Source organism: Vicia villosa, linkage group LG2, assembly GCF_029867415.1.
Source record: "Vicia villosa cultivar HV-30 ecotype Madison, WI linkage group LG2, Vvil1.0, whole genome shotgun sequence".
Classification (NCBI taxonomy): Eukaryota; Viridiplantae; Streptophyta; class Magnoliopsida; order Fabales; family Fabaceae; genus Vicia; species Vicia villosa.
The window spans coordinates 144,453,141-144,468,623 of record NC_081181.1 but is presented as its reverse complement, the minus strand read 5'-3'; the positions used below and the strand labels follow the sequence as shown (position 1 = coordinate 144,468,623).

Sequence of the window (15,483 nt, the reverse complement as noted above, 5' to 3'; positions counted from 1 at the left end):
GAAAATAATTAATGGTCAAGATGTGGAGTAAGTTCTAATAGCTTACTCTTAGAGTAAATATAACCCTCCTCATACTATAAATGTTACAAAACTACTAGGAGGGTTATATTTACTCCAAGAGTAAGTTATTATAACTTACTCCACATCTTGATCATTGATTATTTTAAATCTAATGGTTAAAAATAATAAGTAATTAAATGTGGAGAGAGAAAACTATTCCTTATTATTTTTAACCATTAGATTGAAAATAATTAATGGTCAAGATGTGGAGTAAGTTATAATAACTTCTCTTGGAGTAAATATAACCCTCCTCTATTATTCCTTATTATTTTTAACCATTAGATTGAAAATAAATAATGGTCAAGATGTGGAGTAAGTTATAATAACTTACTCTTGAAGTAAATATAACCCTCCTCTGTCTGACAATATGTGGGTCAAATGGGTCCATATGTACTATTTGAAGGGACAAGATGTGATGGAAGCAAGGATAACTCAGAATTGTTCTTGGGTGATGAAAAGGATCCTGGATCTAAGGGAAGAAACTCAGAAGCATCTTCAGGTTTGGACTAAGCTTCTACAACAACAGAAATTCAGAATGCATATGTTATATGATGACATGATTGAAGAGGCCCCTACTGTGGACTGGAGATGGTTGTTCCAGAGGAATGCAGCTAGGCCTAGGGCTCGTTTCATTACTTGGCTCTTATGCCATGGAAAGCTAGCAACAAAAGATAGACTCCATCGATTCAATATGATTATGGATACTGATTGCAGCATATGCCAGGTAACAGAGGAGACTATCCCTCATTTGTTCTTTGATTGTAAAGATAATGCTGCAGTGTGGATTCAGGTACTACATTGGCTTGGTATAGCACACCAACCTCTCCCTTGGGTTGATGAATTGAGGTGGCTAATACGAGAGGTAACTAGGAAAGGCTGGAGAGCTTGCCTATTGAAATTAGCCTTCACCGAGACTGCTTATGGTATTTGGAATAGGAGAAATTCCATTGTTTTCAAACATACGACAAATAGAGATATCATACAAAGTGTCTTAGATAATATTGTTTATAGTGGCTGGCAGTATAAGAAAACTAGGAAACATATAGCTCTTTTGATGTTATAGGATATTTGATGGGTTGGATCTACGGATCACCCTTTGTATTAAACTGTTTTTTTTGCGAGTAATATATACCTTATTTGCTTCAAAAAAAAGATATAACCCTCCTCTTAATATTATTCATATTGTTTATTTTTTAGGTATTTAAAAACATGGAGATTAGTTGAGCAATACCATGTGCATTTGCATGAAAATTCAAATGAGATAAATATATTTTTTAAAATAATAATTAAAAAGAATAAAATAATAAAATCAAATAACAAATATTCAATTTTCAAATTTAATTTTATACAAATAACAAATATTTTTTACGAAAAAAATAAAATTGACTTGAAAATATATTTGTTTTTATAGAAAAACATGAAACAATTATGATTAGTGAATACACAATTTTTTATGAATACACAAATTTTTATGGTCGACACTATTTAATTCATATATCTTATATATTTTTTAACAATAACTATATAACACATATTTAATATTTATATCGATTTTCAGAGAGGGAGAAAACAAAACCCTAAATAAATTAGGTTTTTTTTCCTCGGATGCCTAAGTCAAAGAAGAATAACAAATGTCCACTTTTCAATACTTTGAACAAAGCGTTTTGGGAGCATATCATTAATTATTATTTTTTAACTTCCAACTACTATTATTATGATGCAGACCTATTGAGTAAGCTCCTATGCTCATACTGTTTACTTCTGTCCACACGTTTCCAAAACATCTCAATGCAAATACTCCCTCCGTTTTTTATTATAAGTCGTTTTGGAAAAAAAATTGTATTTAAATATAAGTCGCTTTATAATTCCAATGAATAATTAATGCTATTTTTCCTATTATATCCTTAAATATTTATTATTCTCTCTCCTTTCAATTATATAAATTTATCTTCCATGTGTCATTAATGAAGGATAATTTTGTAAAAACCCTCATAATTTCTCATTTTCATACAACAATTATTATTTTTCTTTGTAACACCCCATACATATATGTCTAGAATAATATGTAGTGATGTTATAAATGGTACAAGAAACATACATAAGCGGTAAAGACAAGGAATTAAAATCGTATACAATTAAAATGTCCAACTGAAAACGTATATGATCGGCTTGTCTTCAACAATGCACAGCGGAAAGGTAATGTCTAACAAGGTCTTCCTGCCAATTGCTTATCCATAGGCTTCATGCAATCCATCCAGCAATCCATCTACCTCTAACCTGTTCCTGAAAAATATTAAGAGGAATGGGGTGAGATTACTAAATCTTAGTGAGTTCCCCTATCTTACGGGTTCGCTCGGTTCTACAAGGTGCATGCAATCAAACGGATTCACCGAGAATCCAGGTTTTCCTCACGGCCAGGTGCAAATACAAACAAGGGTACACCGTCAATGGAAGTCCCATAACTATCCAATGAGGTAAAAACAACAACAGGCTCAACGCCAGCACGAACAAGTATGCAGACCCGTACCCATGTACGAGGAATCCAGGAGTATAATCTGCCTGTCTACCTAGGCTGCCAAACCACACCCTCAGTGAGTTACACCCGTACATCGCATCAAGAGACTTGCACAAGCACATCGCAAGACTAATCGGATACTCCTCCTAAATGGAATCCATCCAAGATGAGTTACAGCCGTGACATTGCCTAAGTGGCGTCCGACCCCATCACTGTCCATACGCAGATGAGTTTAGGGGTGTTCGCGGGCCGGTTTGGTTCGGTTTTGAGAGAATCCGATACCCAAACCGATTAAAATTAAATGGATTGGTTTGGATTGGATTTACAAATTTTTGCGATAAAGCCCAAACCGAACCGATCCGAGAAACAACGGATTGGTTTGGGTTGGATTGATCGGGTAGATATAAAATGCAAAAATATTTTTAAAAAATAACTTATTTGCAAAAATTAATTTTTCATAATATTATAAAAAATATAATATTAATAGTGTTCAAATTTAAATATTATACTAGAATTTTTTCTCTAATAGATTCAAAAATATCTAACAAGAAAAATATCTAAGATTAAGACTTTTGAATCTATAACTAGTCAATTGAATTAATATGATAATGATGTGTTTCATAACTTTATATTCATTTATCATATACACTATCAATTTTCTAATAACAAATTAAAATAGCATAACTTGTCCACACACAATATTTTATTTTTTTCTTATTGAAGTTGAATGTTTCGTAGTAATTTTCATGATAATTAATTATGGTTGGTTTGGGTTGGGCTTGCGGGTAGAAAATTGAAAATCCGATGCCCGAACCGATTGTCATTGGATTTCATTAGTTTGGTTCGGTTCTTGCCCGAACTGAAAAAATATCCAACCCAAACACTATGGTTTGGTTCGGATTCTGGTTTGGTTTGGATTTACCCGAACCAATGAACACCCCTAGATGAGTTAACATCGAGTGCAAATACGCCATCTTGACAATACGTGCCCACCGGGCGAAAGCTTAGTGATCTTGCCTACGTGGCATCACTAGAGGTGAATCAGAAGTAATATTACCTACGTGGCATTACTTCTCCACCATACCAAGCACGCCGATATGTTAACGTCGAGTGGGATACGCCCCGTAGGCCCTCACAAGCATATCGCAATGGTAGCTCAGGTGTGTGAAATATACCGAGAACGCAGATGAGTTAACGTCGAGTGGGATACGCCCCGTAGCTCCTCACAAGCACATCGCAACGGTAATGATGGAACTAAGTCCATAAACAGGCCTTACCACCTAGTAGCTTAAGCTTACTCCGATTCAAGCATACACAGATCATCAATATCACACAACACAGTATCAGCCATCACACAGGCAATCACATCCGAATGTTCAACCGGAACGAACGGAAAACAATGCATAACCATACATAACATTACATGTGATTTATAACTCATCCAACATGCATATCAATGTCACAACCAAAGTGTAATCATGCATTTAATCATCATAGAAACACATATTTACTCGAACAATTCCATGATAATTCTCAATCCAAAATAAGAGGCTTTCAGTTCCCAATTCAGAACGAAACTGCACTCGATAGGGGAAAGTATAAATTCAGCATCAGACTAATTCGTTACGCGAACTGCCAGCGAAGCCCCGATTCGCTACAGCAAGCAGTAGCGAGCTCTAGCGAGTAAATCAACTCAACTCCTAGACTTATTCGCTACTCGTTCGCCACAGCGAGCATTCGCTACAGCGAGCCAAAGTTCGCTAAGCGAAAGTTCTTAACAAAGGAGAAACCAAAACTTTCCATAGCATATCTAAACTCCTGAAATACGACCAAGGGTTCAATACTCATTTTAGGATAACATTATACAACCTAATAGTTAGGGTAACATTCTGGTCTAAGTTCAAAACGAGGATAACATCTTATTGACATAAACTCAAGGCTAATTGTGCTTATTCTAATACCACGCAACACCTAATCATGTGCCATAATTTATATCTGCATAAAAATCATGTTATCTAAGCAATATCACATAGAACACTGAAAGACCTTTCCAACGCTTCTGACGGCGCTCCGTTTCGAGTTGTAGAACTCAAGTTATGGTCGTTTTAGTGAAAACACAATTATGCAGTCTGCAAGCATTCGCTGCAACGAACACAGAGTTCGCTGCAGCGAACACAGAGTTCGCTGCAGCAAACACAGAGTTCGCTGTAGCGAACCTGACAGTGCAGAATACGAATTTGAGTTCTAACATCCATACTTTCCACCCCAATTCATCCCAAATCAAGCCCTAACATGTATCAACTTACTAGAACATGCAAGGACCTCATAAGAACACATTTTTCAACAATTAATTAGGCATACTACTACAAGTATCCAAACACTGACATATAGCAGGTATAATCTCACTAACCCATTCAACATGCAAGAAATTCCCATTCCTACCCAAGTTCTATCTAATGGAACTCACCATATCCCAAGAAGATTCTGAGTAGTAGAGGTTAAAAGGATGATGATTGTGCTCTCAAGGTTCTCCTTTGATCAAAACTCTACCTCCAATGTTGTCAAACCCGCATGCATGTCTTCCCTAAAAATCAGCATCAAACCCTCTACTTCAAACGCGTTTTTCTCCATGATAAAGAACATGCAAGAGGTGATCCATATATGCAAACTGTAGAGAAATTCGTAAGCTTTCCAACGGGACCAGAATCAGCTCAATCGGAGTTACGAGTGAAGAGTTATTACCTGTTTAGTGAAGGCTGTTCCTAGAGTGTGAAAATGCAATTGATGAAGATGAACATAAGCTTCTCTTCCTTCTATTACTCTACTTCCACTATAAAAATCTGAGATTATGCAGCCAAACAAACCCTTATTAAAGATATATTTCTCTCTTGGACCAACATGCCCTTTAACTAAATGGTATTTACCAACTTGCCATTTAGTTCACTTCTAACTAAGCCCATAGATTCCACTAATTCTCTTTAACCCTTCATAGTATATAAATATACATTCTTAGGCAGTATGGGATATTACATTCTTAAACTGTGTGAAAAGTCTAAAACAACTTATAATAAAAAACGGAGAGAGTAACCATTAAATAATCAACATATATTCCAAATTCCAAATCCTCATGTTAACTGAAAAGATTTTGTATTTAACACTTAATAAAGTTTTTTCAGGTTTCCAATAATACATTTATTTTTCTTTTATTTGAAAGCATAGAGTTTTGCATTATTCAAATTATTTTATTCAAATTATTTTTTAATATTTAATTTTGAATTTTGATTTGGTTTTAATATGCAAATCATATTTACACTTTTTTTTAATAGAGTGGTATCCTTCTTTCCGTGTCGACTAATCCACCCGAGAGGAGTTTTTTTTAAGCTCCCCCACGTAGCCTCTGAAAGTTGGCCCCGAGCTCCTTCGAACTCAGGACCTCAAGGGAAGCACGCCCTTGAGGCCCAAGCTCCACCGCTAGCCCATGATTTAAAATATATTGACTTTTAATAATTATAATTATATTATATTTATTTTGGGAGAGATAGTATATTTATTTTTAATAAAGACTAAGAGAAGTGATTTATTTAATATAATTTTTTTTAATTATAATATTCATTTCAATTACATAAACTTTATTCTCTTTTTTTTAAAAAAAATTATTATAATATTCATTTCATTTGAATTACATCAATTTCATTCGATATATTTTATTATGTATTTTTTTTTTCCAGAAAGATGGCTAAATTCATCAATTTGCTTTAATTTTTTGTGTGTCATAACAACCGTAAAAAATCATTTATATTCCATTAAGTAGAATGAAATCTTTTTGTGTCGTATCTTATTTATTTCATTAATCAATATATTCTTTCCATTCAATTTATTTTATTATATAATAAATTAGAGGTCTATTTTATACATTTTCTACAAAAATATTTATGGTAATAGTTCGGAAAAAAATTATGAATTTTTTTTATGATCCAAATATTTTTATTAAGATAAATGGAAGATATTTATATGACAATCATCATTTAAGATATTTATATGACAATCATCATTTAAGTTTTTTTTTCTTTTAATTTGTACATATTTTTTGATGGGCCGACAAAATATTTACTTAAATTGTTTAGATATTAGAGATCATATGTTTAATGACTTCTAAATTACTATATAACACGATCTCTTCATTCCCAAAAAATAAATAAATAAATAGAAACACACAATTCAATATCTCTCTTCTCTTTAAGTTCATGAAAATAAAAAATTTGAATGTAACATTTTTTTAATAGGACATGAAGAATATTTTTGAATTATAAGTATTTAATAGTTATAAATTATTAGGAAATTAAATTACAATTAGGGACATAAAAATTTAAAATTGGGATTAGATTTTTCTCACGTAAAAATGGAAGGATAAGATTTCAGTTTAAAATTGAGATTAAAATTTTCTCACGTAAAAATTAATTAATTTACTTACCAAATTCGATTTTATTTTATTTTTTATAATTTACTTATCACATTCAATTTTTCAAAAAAATTGATTTTAGTTTTTCAACCATTGTTATTTATACAACTTAACTACGTTTAAATTTATTTTATATTAGATGATAAAATCATATAATATCAACAGAATTCATAAATTTACAATACAGAAGAATTTAAAAGTTATAGCGATGCTCGATGGGCCGAACCTATTTTTCTGACGGGCCGACAAAATATTTACTTAAATTGAACAGATATTAGAGATCATATGTTTAATAACTTCTGAATTACTATAGCATATAACTTCTAAATTACTGCACAAATTTAACAAACATAATATTATTTAATTTATTAAATCTAATCAAATTATTAAACCAATTATAAAAATATTTGTTAATAGAAATTGTAAAATTAAAATTATAAACAATTATAAAAATTACAGGCATGCCCGACGGGACAAACCTGTTTTTCTACCATATATTTGGTTTAATAGCAATTAACAAATCTATATATATCCTGACAACTACTACAACTTAATAAATTAAGTTAATATTTGTATGACAATCAACATTGAATTTTTTTTCTGTTAATTCGTATAAATTAATATATATTTTTTAATCATAACTATATAATATTTATTTAATATTTATCGACTTTATGTGACCCGTGCGAATGCAGGGGTCCTTTACTAGTTATTATAAGTAAAATGTTGTAATGCAGTAATAAACAAATTTATCAATTATTTTTTAAGAGCTCAACTCCCACCTCCACACGCATAAAATGTAGAAAAATATTGGTATTACAAGTTTGAGTCTGCGTTCAATTCATCAAATAATCTCATAATAACCTCTTAACGTACTTTGAGATGAAACACACGTTTTTGCCACAATGGATCCCCTCCTTCTATCCATCCCTCTCCTTCAACTAAAACACATGCAATTGTATAGGGAGAATTAAAAAAATGATAAATAGAATAAGAGAGAGAAGATATTAGAGAGAGATAGAGACATAAATGAGAAGGAGAGGGTTGGAGAGAAAATGTTGAAGGAGAGGATCCAAACCCCGTTTTTGCAGATTTCATGTAGAAGCATATTGGAGAAGAAATTCACAATTAAATCCTAAAAAATTGAACAATGACAAAACCAAATGTTTTATGAAAATCTTTTCTTTTGGTCACTTTCTTTATTATTATTATTATTATTATTATTATTATTATTATTATTATTAGGTTTAATTGCACTTTTGGCCCCCTAGTTTCAGCTTCTTAAACTAAAAGTCCCCCCAGTTTAAAACACAGGATTCATGTCCTTAAAGTTTTACTCTGTTGGGATTTTTGAAGGCCCCCTCTATTTGGCAGTATTTTTAATGACATGGCATGGAAATAAACTTGCCACATGGATAATGATTTAATGATGAATGACATGGAAATATGCTGTATTTAAAATATTTTCAGATTATTTATAAAATAAACTTAATTTGGAAAATTTATTTTTAATTCATTTAATTGGACATATAAGAATCTAATTTTGCCCTAATCCCTTTCTCAGTCTCTCTTGTTCGTCAAAATCCCTAAGCCCCTTCTCTCAGTGTTCTCCTTCATCTCCTTCATTGCTACACAGCCAATCTCGTTTTCTCCTTCATCTCAGTGTTCTCCGTCAAAATCACTTTCCTCCAGGCTTCGTCTTCTCCTTTCACCCAGCCAATCTCGTTTTCCCAAACCTTGTTTCTTTCATCCCTAATTCGTCAACCTTGATAATGTCTCAAAGGTTTGTGTCAATTGATAGCTACAGAAGTCACAGAATGAGACAGGAATGTCATTGCGATCTCGATGCTCCATTGATGACGGCCTGGACCGATACAAACCCAGGACGTCGCTTTTTCAGTTGTGGGATGTACAAGGTTCAAGGTTTCAAGAAGTGCAGTAAGTTTGTTTAACTTGATGAGGAAATGAACCCTAGGGCAAAAGAAGTAATTTCGAGCTTAATGCAAAAGTTGAATGAAGAAAAGCAGAGGGTTAAGGATTCAATCGCAAAAGAAGAAGAATTGAAGATGAAGATGAAACTGATAAAAAAACAGTTGAAGTTTAATTGGGTCATGACCATTGTTGTGTTGGTATCATTAGTTGCAAAAATAATTATGAAATGAAGCTGTTAGTGCAATTGTTGTTTAGGTCTAATTGTTGTCTTTGTTTAGGTTCAATTAATGTATAAGTTTAAGGATGTTTAGGTTCAATTTATGTTAACAGTGTATTGTTGTAATTGTATGGTTTATCAATCAATGAAGTTGTTTATTATTAAATGAACTTCTTGAGTATATTTTAGATTGTAAACAAACTGTTGGTCAACATGTTACCAAATTTAACCAAAATGATAACAACTATAATGTTAACAAATTTGACATCAATTATTTTCAAATTGAAATAACATTTAATCTATCAACAAAATCTAACCAAAGTGTCATCAAAGTGTAACCAACAAGTCATCATTATAGCAGTAGGTTCCTCACTAGGTTCCTCAGTAGGTTGGATCTCAAAATGATGAGGGACATTGTCATTGTCTTCAGTAGGTTCATCAGTAACTTGAGTCTCAGTAGGTTGAGCAACAAAATTTTTATGGTCAGTAGGTTCAGGGTTATTGTCTACAAACTCAGCATGTGTATGGACACTCTCAACAGGTTCATTAGAAACATTAACAGACTTCACACCTATCACATGTACATCATCATCATCATCTATAATTTTATCTAGCTCACTTGGGTCAACAATTTCAGGTGGATCAGAGACCTTATGTTCCACATAAATATCAATCAGCTCATGACCTTCGACATCTTTAGCAAACTGCAAGACATCATTGTCATTGTTCAAACGCCTTAGACCACGACTAAAGCTATACCTGGGGTGCCTATACCACAGATTAGCAATGTGTACATAACCCTGTGCCCTAATCACTTCTCTCATTTCCATGTAAGACATATAGTCAACATCAAACTTCCATCCAAATTCAGTAACCTCACCACCTACGTACAAATTAACAGGTTCATTTACAAACATACCCCTATGGTGTATGTTTAACCTAACTTTTATCTCTTGGGGTGGCCTGAAATTAACAATATTCAAATGCAAAGTTAAAACTGGTGGACCACACAAACCTATGGAAACTACTATAATAAGCGACAATAGCAGAACATGGTGGACCACACAAACCTATGGAAACTACTATAGTAAGAGACAATAACATAAAACCAGTGGACCACACGAAACTATAAATACTGACTATCACCATGTTCAAAGAAGACAAGAAAACATACCTAAAACAACAGCGTACTCCTTCAGTCGCCATTGTTCTTCTGAAGGTTCTTCAGCTATGGACACCTGATAGCAATACGAATACTATGGCGTTTGGAGAAGACAGTACCACCACCCACCAAGACGCCCACTCTGTAGCAATGGAGGAGATGAAGGAGAACACTGAGAGAAGGGGCTTAGGGATTTTGAAGAACAAGACGGACTGAGAAGGGGATTAGGGCAAAATTAGATTCTTATATCTCCAATTAAATGAATTAAAAATAAATTTTCTAAATTAAGTTTATTTTATAAATAATATGAAAATATTTTAAATACAACATATTTCCATGTCATTCATCATTAAATCATTACCCATGTGGCAAGTTTATTTCCATGTCATGTCATTAAAAATACTGCCAAATGGAGGGGGGCTTCAAAAATCCCAACAAAGTAAAACTTTGAGGGCATGAATCCTGGGTTTTAAACTGGGGGACTATTAGTTTAAGAAGCTGAAACTAGGGGGGCTAAAAGTGCAATTAAATTATTATTATTATTATTATTATTATTATTATTATTATTATTATTATTATTATTATTATTATTATTATTATTATTATTATTATTATTATTATTATTATTATCAATCTGGATTCATGAGAGCAATATTTAGATTTGCAATGCCACTCAAGTGGGAATCTTTTCTTCCTTTTCGCACGCTTTAGTGTGCTCTCATCAGAGAGAACAAAAGAAACTTCCATATATATACGTTTGAATGCCAACAAATCTAACAAATCTAACTAAACATATGAAAAGAGCCGTCAATGTAATGATATATCACTTTGTATTTTGGGATCTATTTAGAAACAACCTTATTGCTAACCTAATATTTTTAGTGGAACACATCCTAACTTACAATAACAACAAAGAAGATTATATATGTAAAAAAAATGTTCGTAGTGCTTTCTTATTCATTATTAAGTATTTTAATTTTCTATAAAAAAAAAAAGTTACATTACCTTAATTAATAAAACCCTTCATATAAACCGTAGAATTTAATTACTATGCATTGTCAGTGTAAAAAGTTTTACACCAATACAACATTTTTTTTTTACTAAATAAAATATTCATTCATTCCAATCGATAGAGTACATTGTTGGAATATAAATTAAAAATCGCCAAAAACAAAAAAGGATGAATCTGCAAACAAACTCAAAGCATCCATGTTAATAGCATAAAACGGCAAATTGCATATGCCTACGAATATAACTATGACTATATTGAAATGTCTGAAATACTCATGCCTCCAGATATGTAGCGTTAATGGCACCAAAGTCATAGATAGGATCTGCACTAGATCGAAACTCATCTTTCAACCTGAAACAAATGAACACTGCGCACAACGACAGAAAAACAAAATACACCGCACAAAGACGGGAAATCAAAACAAACAACGACGCACTAAAATGACGAAATCACAAAAAAAAACACTAAATATATCTGAAAACCACTTATTTAACTTATAGAGAAACAAGAACGATTCGGAGGGGTGATTTTGGATCAAAACCGATCCTAAATCACCCCTCTCTAGGGGATACAGAAGAAGAAGAAAAGTGACGACAGTTAGGGTTGAGAGAACACATCATGATCATTCAATTATATTGCTTTTTAAAAAATTAAAATAAAAGACAAATATTAATAACTTATCAACGGTTGTGATTAACTGAGAGTGTACAACTTCTTTACATTATCCGTGTATTTCAATTAAATTGTAAACCGTATATATGTCACGTTTGATACATTTTCTTATTTAGTCAATTCCTAAGTAAATGCAAAACTAATCTTTTGCACTTAAATTTCAAAGGTAGTTAGATGATATTAGACTTCCTTTACCTGCCTATAATAAGCTCTATAATACGATTCTAATCATATATACATATAAATACAAAAGTGTATTATCTTCATAGATTTACGTAAGTGACCTAATTGATATGAAAGTTTGTGTCCATTAATATCCAACCAATGTTTTTCTATTAAAAAGAATATGATTGCCAAATCTTCATGTTTGGTGTTCAACCTGCAATACCAAGCATGCACAGATGTTTAATGCACTCACTAATTAATTAATTAATTAATAATACAAACTATAGTACACATGGAAGAATCTAGGAGTGATCGAAGCTTCTGTAATGTACAAAATCACGAATCACACGTAATAGTACTTACCTCAAATCTAATAATTGTGGTCCAGCAGATTATAATAAATTAAATTTGCAATATATCTTACAAAAGGTAACAGCATGTGATTGTCTCTCATTTTATGTCATCGACATTGTTATAAAGAAATGCACACTCTGATTTAAATTTGGTCACGACGTTGATGGGTGGGATCTGACTATTAACATTTCAGATTTATAGAAGAGAAAATATTTGATGAAACGTGGCAGTAGATGATAGTAACAGCTGAATTTAATGTTAAGAACAGCTTGGGAATTTCTTTTATTATTATTTTATTGAAAAGAGACGTTTGAGAAAAAGATAGTAACAGCGTGTTTGATTTATTAATTAGTATTATGTTGCAGTTGATAAGTCATTGCATATACTTAATAAGTGCAATTCCATTTCACTGCCAAAGTTACTAACTTATTAATCATAACACCATAATTCATGTTTTGATTGAGGACCTACCTGCTAATTCATGCTAACCTCTTATCCTCGCCTCAACCTTTGAATTTCAATTCGATAGCCTTAAAAAGCATGAATTCAATTTTTGATTAAAATATTAAATTATCATTAGTGGAAGCCAGATCATTGTTATATGTGGAAATTTAAAATAAGACTTATCTTTACGAACAATATTCAGAAGAATTTTAGGTTGGAAATCTACCAAAATCTATGAAAAATTTCTATCAATCGTGATGAATAAGATTGTAATTACTACACAAAAACAATGGAGAAAATAGAAAATTGAGGAAGAAAGAATAGGGTTTGACAAAATAAGAGGAGGGAAAAAAAGTATTTTCAGCAGAGTTTCTCTCTGCCCATAAACTGTGGAAAATCTTATTTACTTGTAACTGCAAATTCTGTGAATACATGTCACATTAAAAAAATAGGGATTACTCCATCTATTTATAATTTTAGGTTGCTTTTTCCCTAAGCCAAATTCCAAAACTACTAAAGCCCAAAATACCTAATTCAATTAAACTATTAAAATAGGCCTAAGTCGAAGTACCTATCAAGGCTACTCCTTCGACATTTTGACACACACTAGGCTAGACAACTTCGACACAACCTTCCTTTTTTCGAGCAACACCTGCTTCGACACAAGGAACTACAACTTCAACACACAACCTCATTCATTGTGTCTAAGTTATCTACATTCGTCATAACTCTTAGTCTTCTAAACACTTTGACTTGCACACCCTTTGTTATGATGTCTGCAATCTGATTCTCAATTCTGCAGTCTTCATCAGCTGCAGGAAACAAAATGCCATAGTCGAGAGTTCCTTTCAGATACCTTAGTATCCTCTTTGTTGCTGCTAGGTGTGATATTTTTGGCTTATGCATAAATCTACTTACCATACATACACTGTATGCTAAGTCAGACCTTGTGTGACAAAGGTGTCCTAATGGCCCAATAAGTCTTCTATATTAAGTTGGGTCGACATTATCTTCATGTGAGTCTTTTGACAGTTGCAGTCTTGGTTCAGCAGGTTTCGAACTCGAGTTGCATTCTTCCATCTCAAATATCTTGAGTATTTCACTTGCATATCTTCTTTAATGCATCCTCAAACCTCTACTACTCTTGTAGAATTCAATGTCAAGGAAGTATGAAATATCTCCCAAATCAAGCATTTCGAATTCCTTGCTAAGATCATCTTTCAATCTCTTTCTTGCAGCTACATGTTATCAATAAGTCATCGACATAGAAACATAGTATAAGCAATTCACTCTTGCTTATTCTTACATATACTCCATGTTCAGTTGTGCACTTCACAAATTCCTTCTCCCTTTGGAAACTGTCGATCTTCTTATTCCAAGCTTTTTGAGCTTGGTTGAGTCCATACAAGTCTTTATGTAGCCTATACACCTTTCTCTCTTCGCTGTGTTTCACAAACCCAACTATTTGTGTAACATATACTTCTTCGTCTAAGGGGTCATTCAGGAATGCACATTTTACATCCATCTAACATATGTGCCAATTGTTCATGTTTGCTAAACCAACAACCAACCTTGTTGTTTCGATCCTAGCAATAGGTGCAGAAACTTCATCGAAGTTGATTCCTTCTTTCTGAAGAAATCCTTTCACCACAAGTCTTGCCTTGTGTCGATTTACTTCCCCTTTGGGATTCAACTTCACCTTGTATACCCACTTCACATCAATTTCCTTCTTGTCTTGAGGCAATTCGACAAGTGACCAAGTGTTCTTGACTTTGATGGGCTCCAACTCCTCATTCATAGCTTTCACCCACCTTGAATCCTTCAATGCCTCAGCTGCATTGACTAGTTTGACATCTACAAAGAAATCATAGTGTACCAGCTCCCCTTCATCATCGACTGCATCATCTGATGTAATCACACATTCTTGCAACCTTGCACGCATGTGTCTAGTTCTTTGAGGTGTGCTTGGACCTGTATCACTTTTGACTTCTTGTCTAACCTATTCTCTTTCGACTTCAGTTGCTGGTTCTTCACATAAAATTCTCACCGAATCCTTCTTGACATTCTCAGTCTAATTACATTCCTTAAGCTCATCTATGGTCACGTCCCTGCTGATCACTACTTGCTTATTCACTAGGTCAAACAACTTGTGTCCTTTGGTCGAATGATATCCTATTAGGATCATCTGACTCGACCTGTCATCAAGTTTTCTTCTAAATTGATCTGGCACATGTCTATGTGCTATAGATCTAAATACCTTCTGGTGACTCAAGCTAGGTTTGACACCAGACCAACATTCTTCTAGCATGATTCCTTCTAGCTTCTTTATCGGACATCTGTTTAATATGTATGTCGCAATCGACACAGCTTCACCCTAAAACATTGTAGGTAAATGTTTGTCTTTCAACATATTTCTCATCATATTCATGATGGTTGGATTCTTCCTTTATGTAGTTTCATTCTGTTGTGGAGTATAGGGTGGCACCACCTC

The 15,483-nt window shown here is 33.0% G+C and overlaps 1 protein-coding gene across 1 annotated transcript; it reads left to right on the top strand.

Annotated features, from left to right (window-relative positions):
• Positions 1–427: 427 nt before the first annotated feature.
• LOC131650231 (uncharacterized) lies at positions 428–1,123 on the top strand. Its single transcript, XM_058919949.1, has one exon. The coding sequence runs from the start codon at positions 428–430 to the stop codon at positions 1,121–1,123; it is 696 nt and encodes a 231-aa protein (XP_058775932.1).
• Positions 1,124–15,483: the final 14,360 nt, after the last annotated feature.

Coding starts and splice junctions, on each gene's coding strand:
- LOC131650231 (XM_058919949.1), top strand. CDS start 428: ATGTGGGTCAAATGGGTCCATATGTACTATTTGAAGGGACAAGATGTG.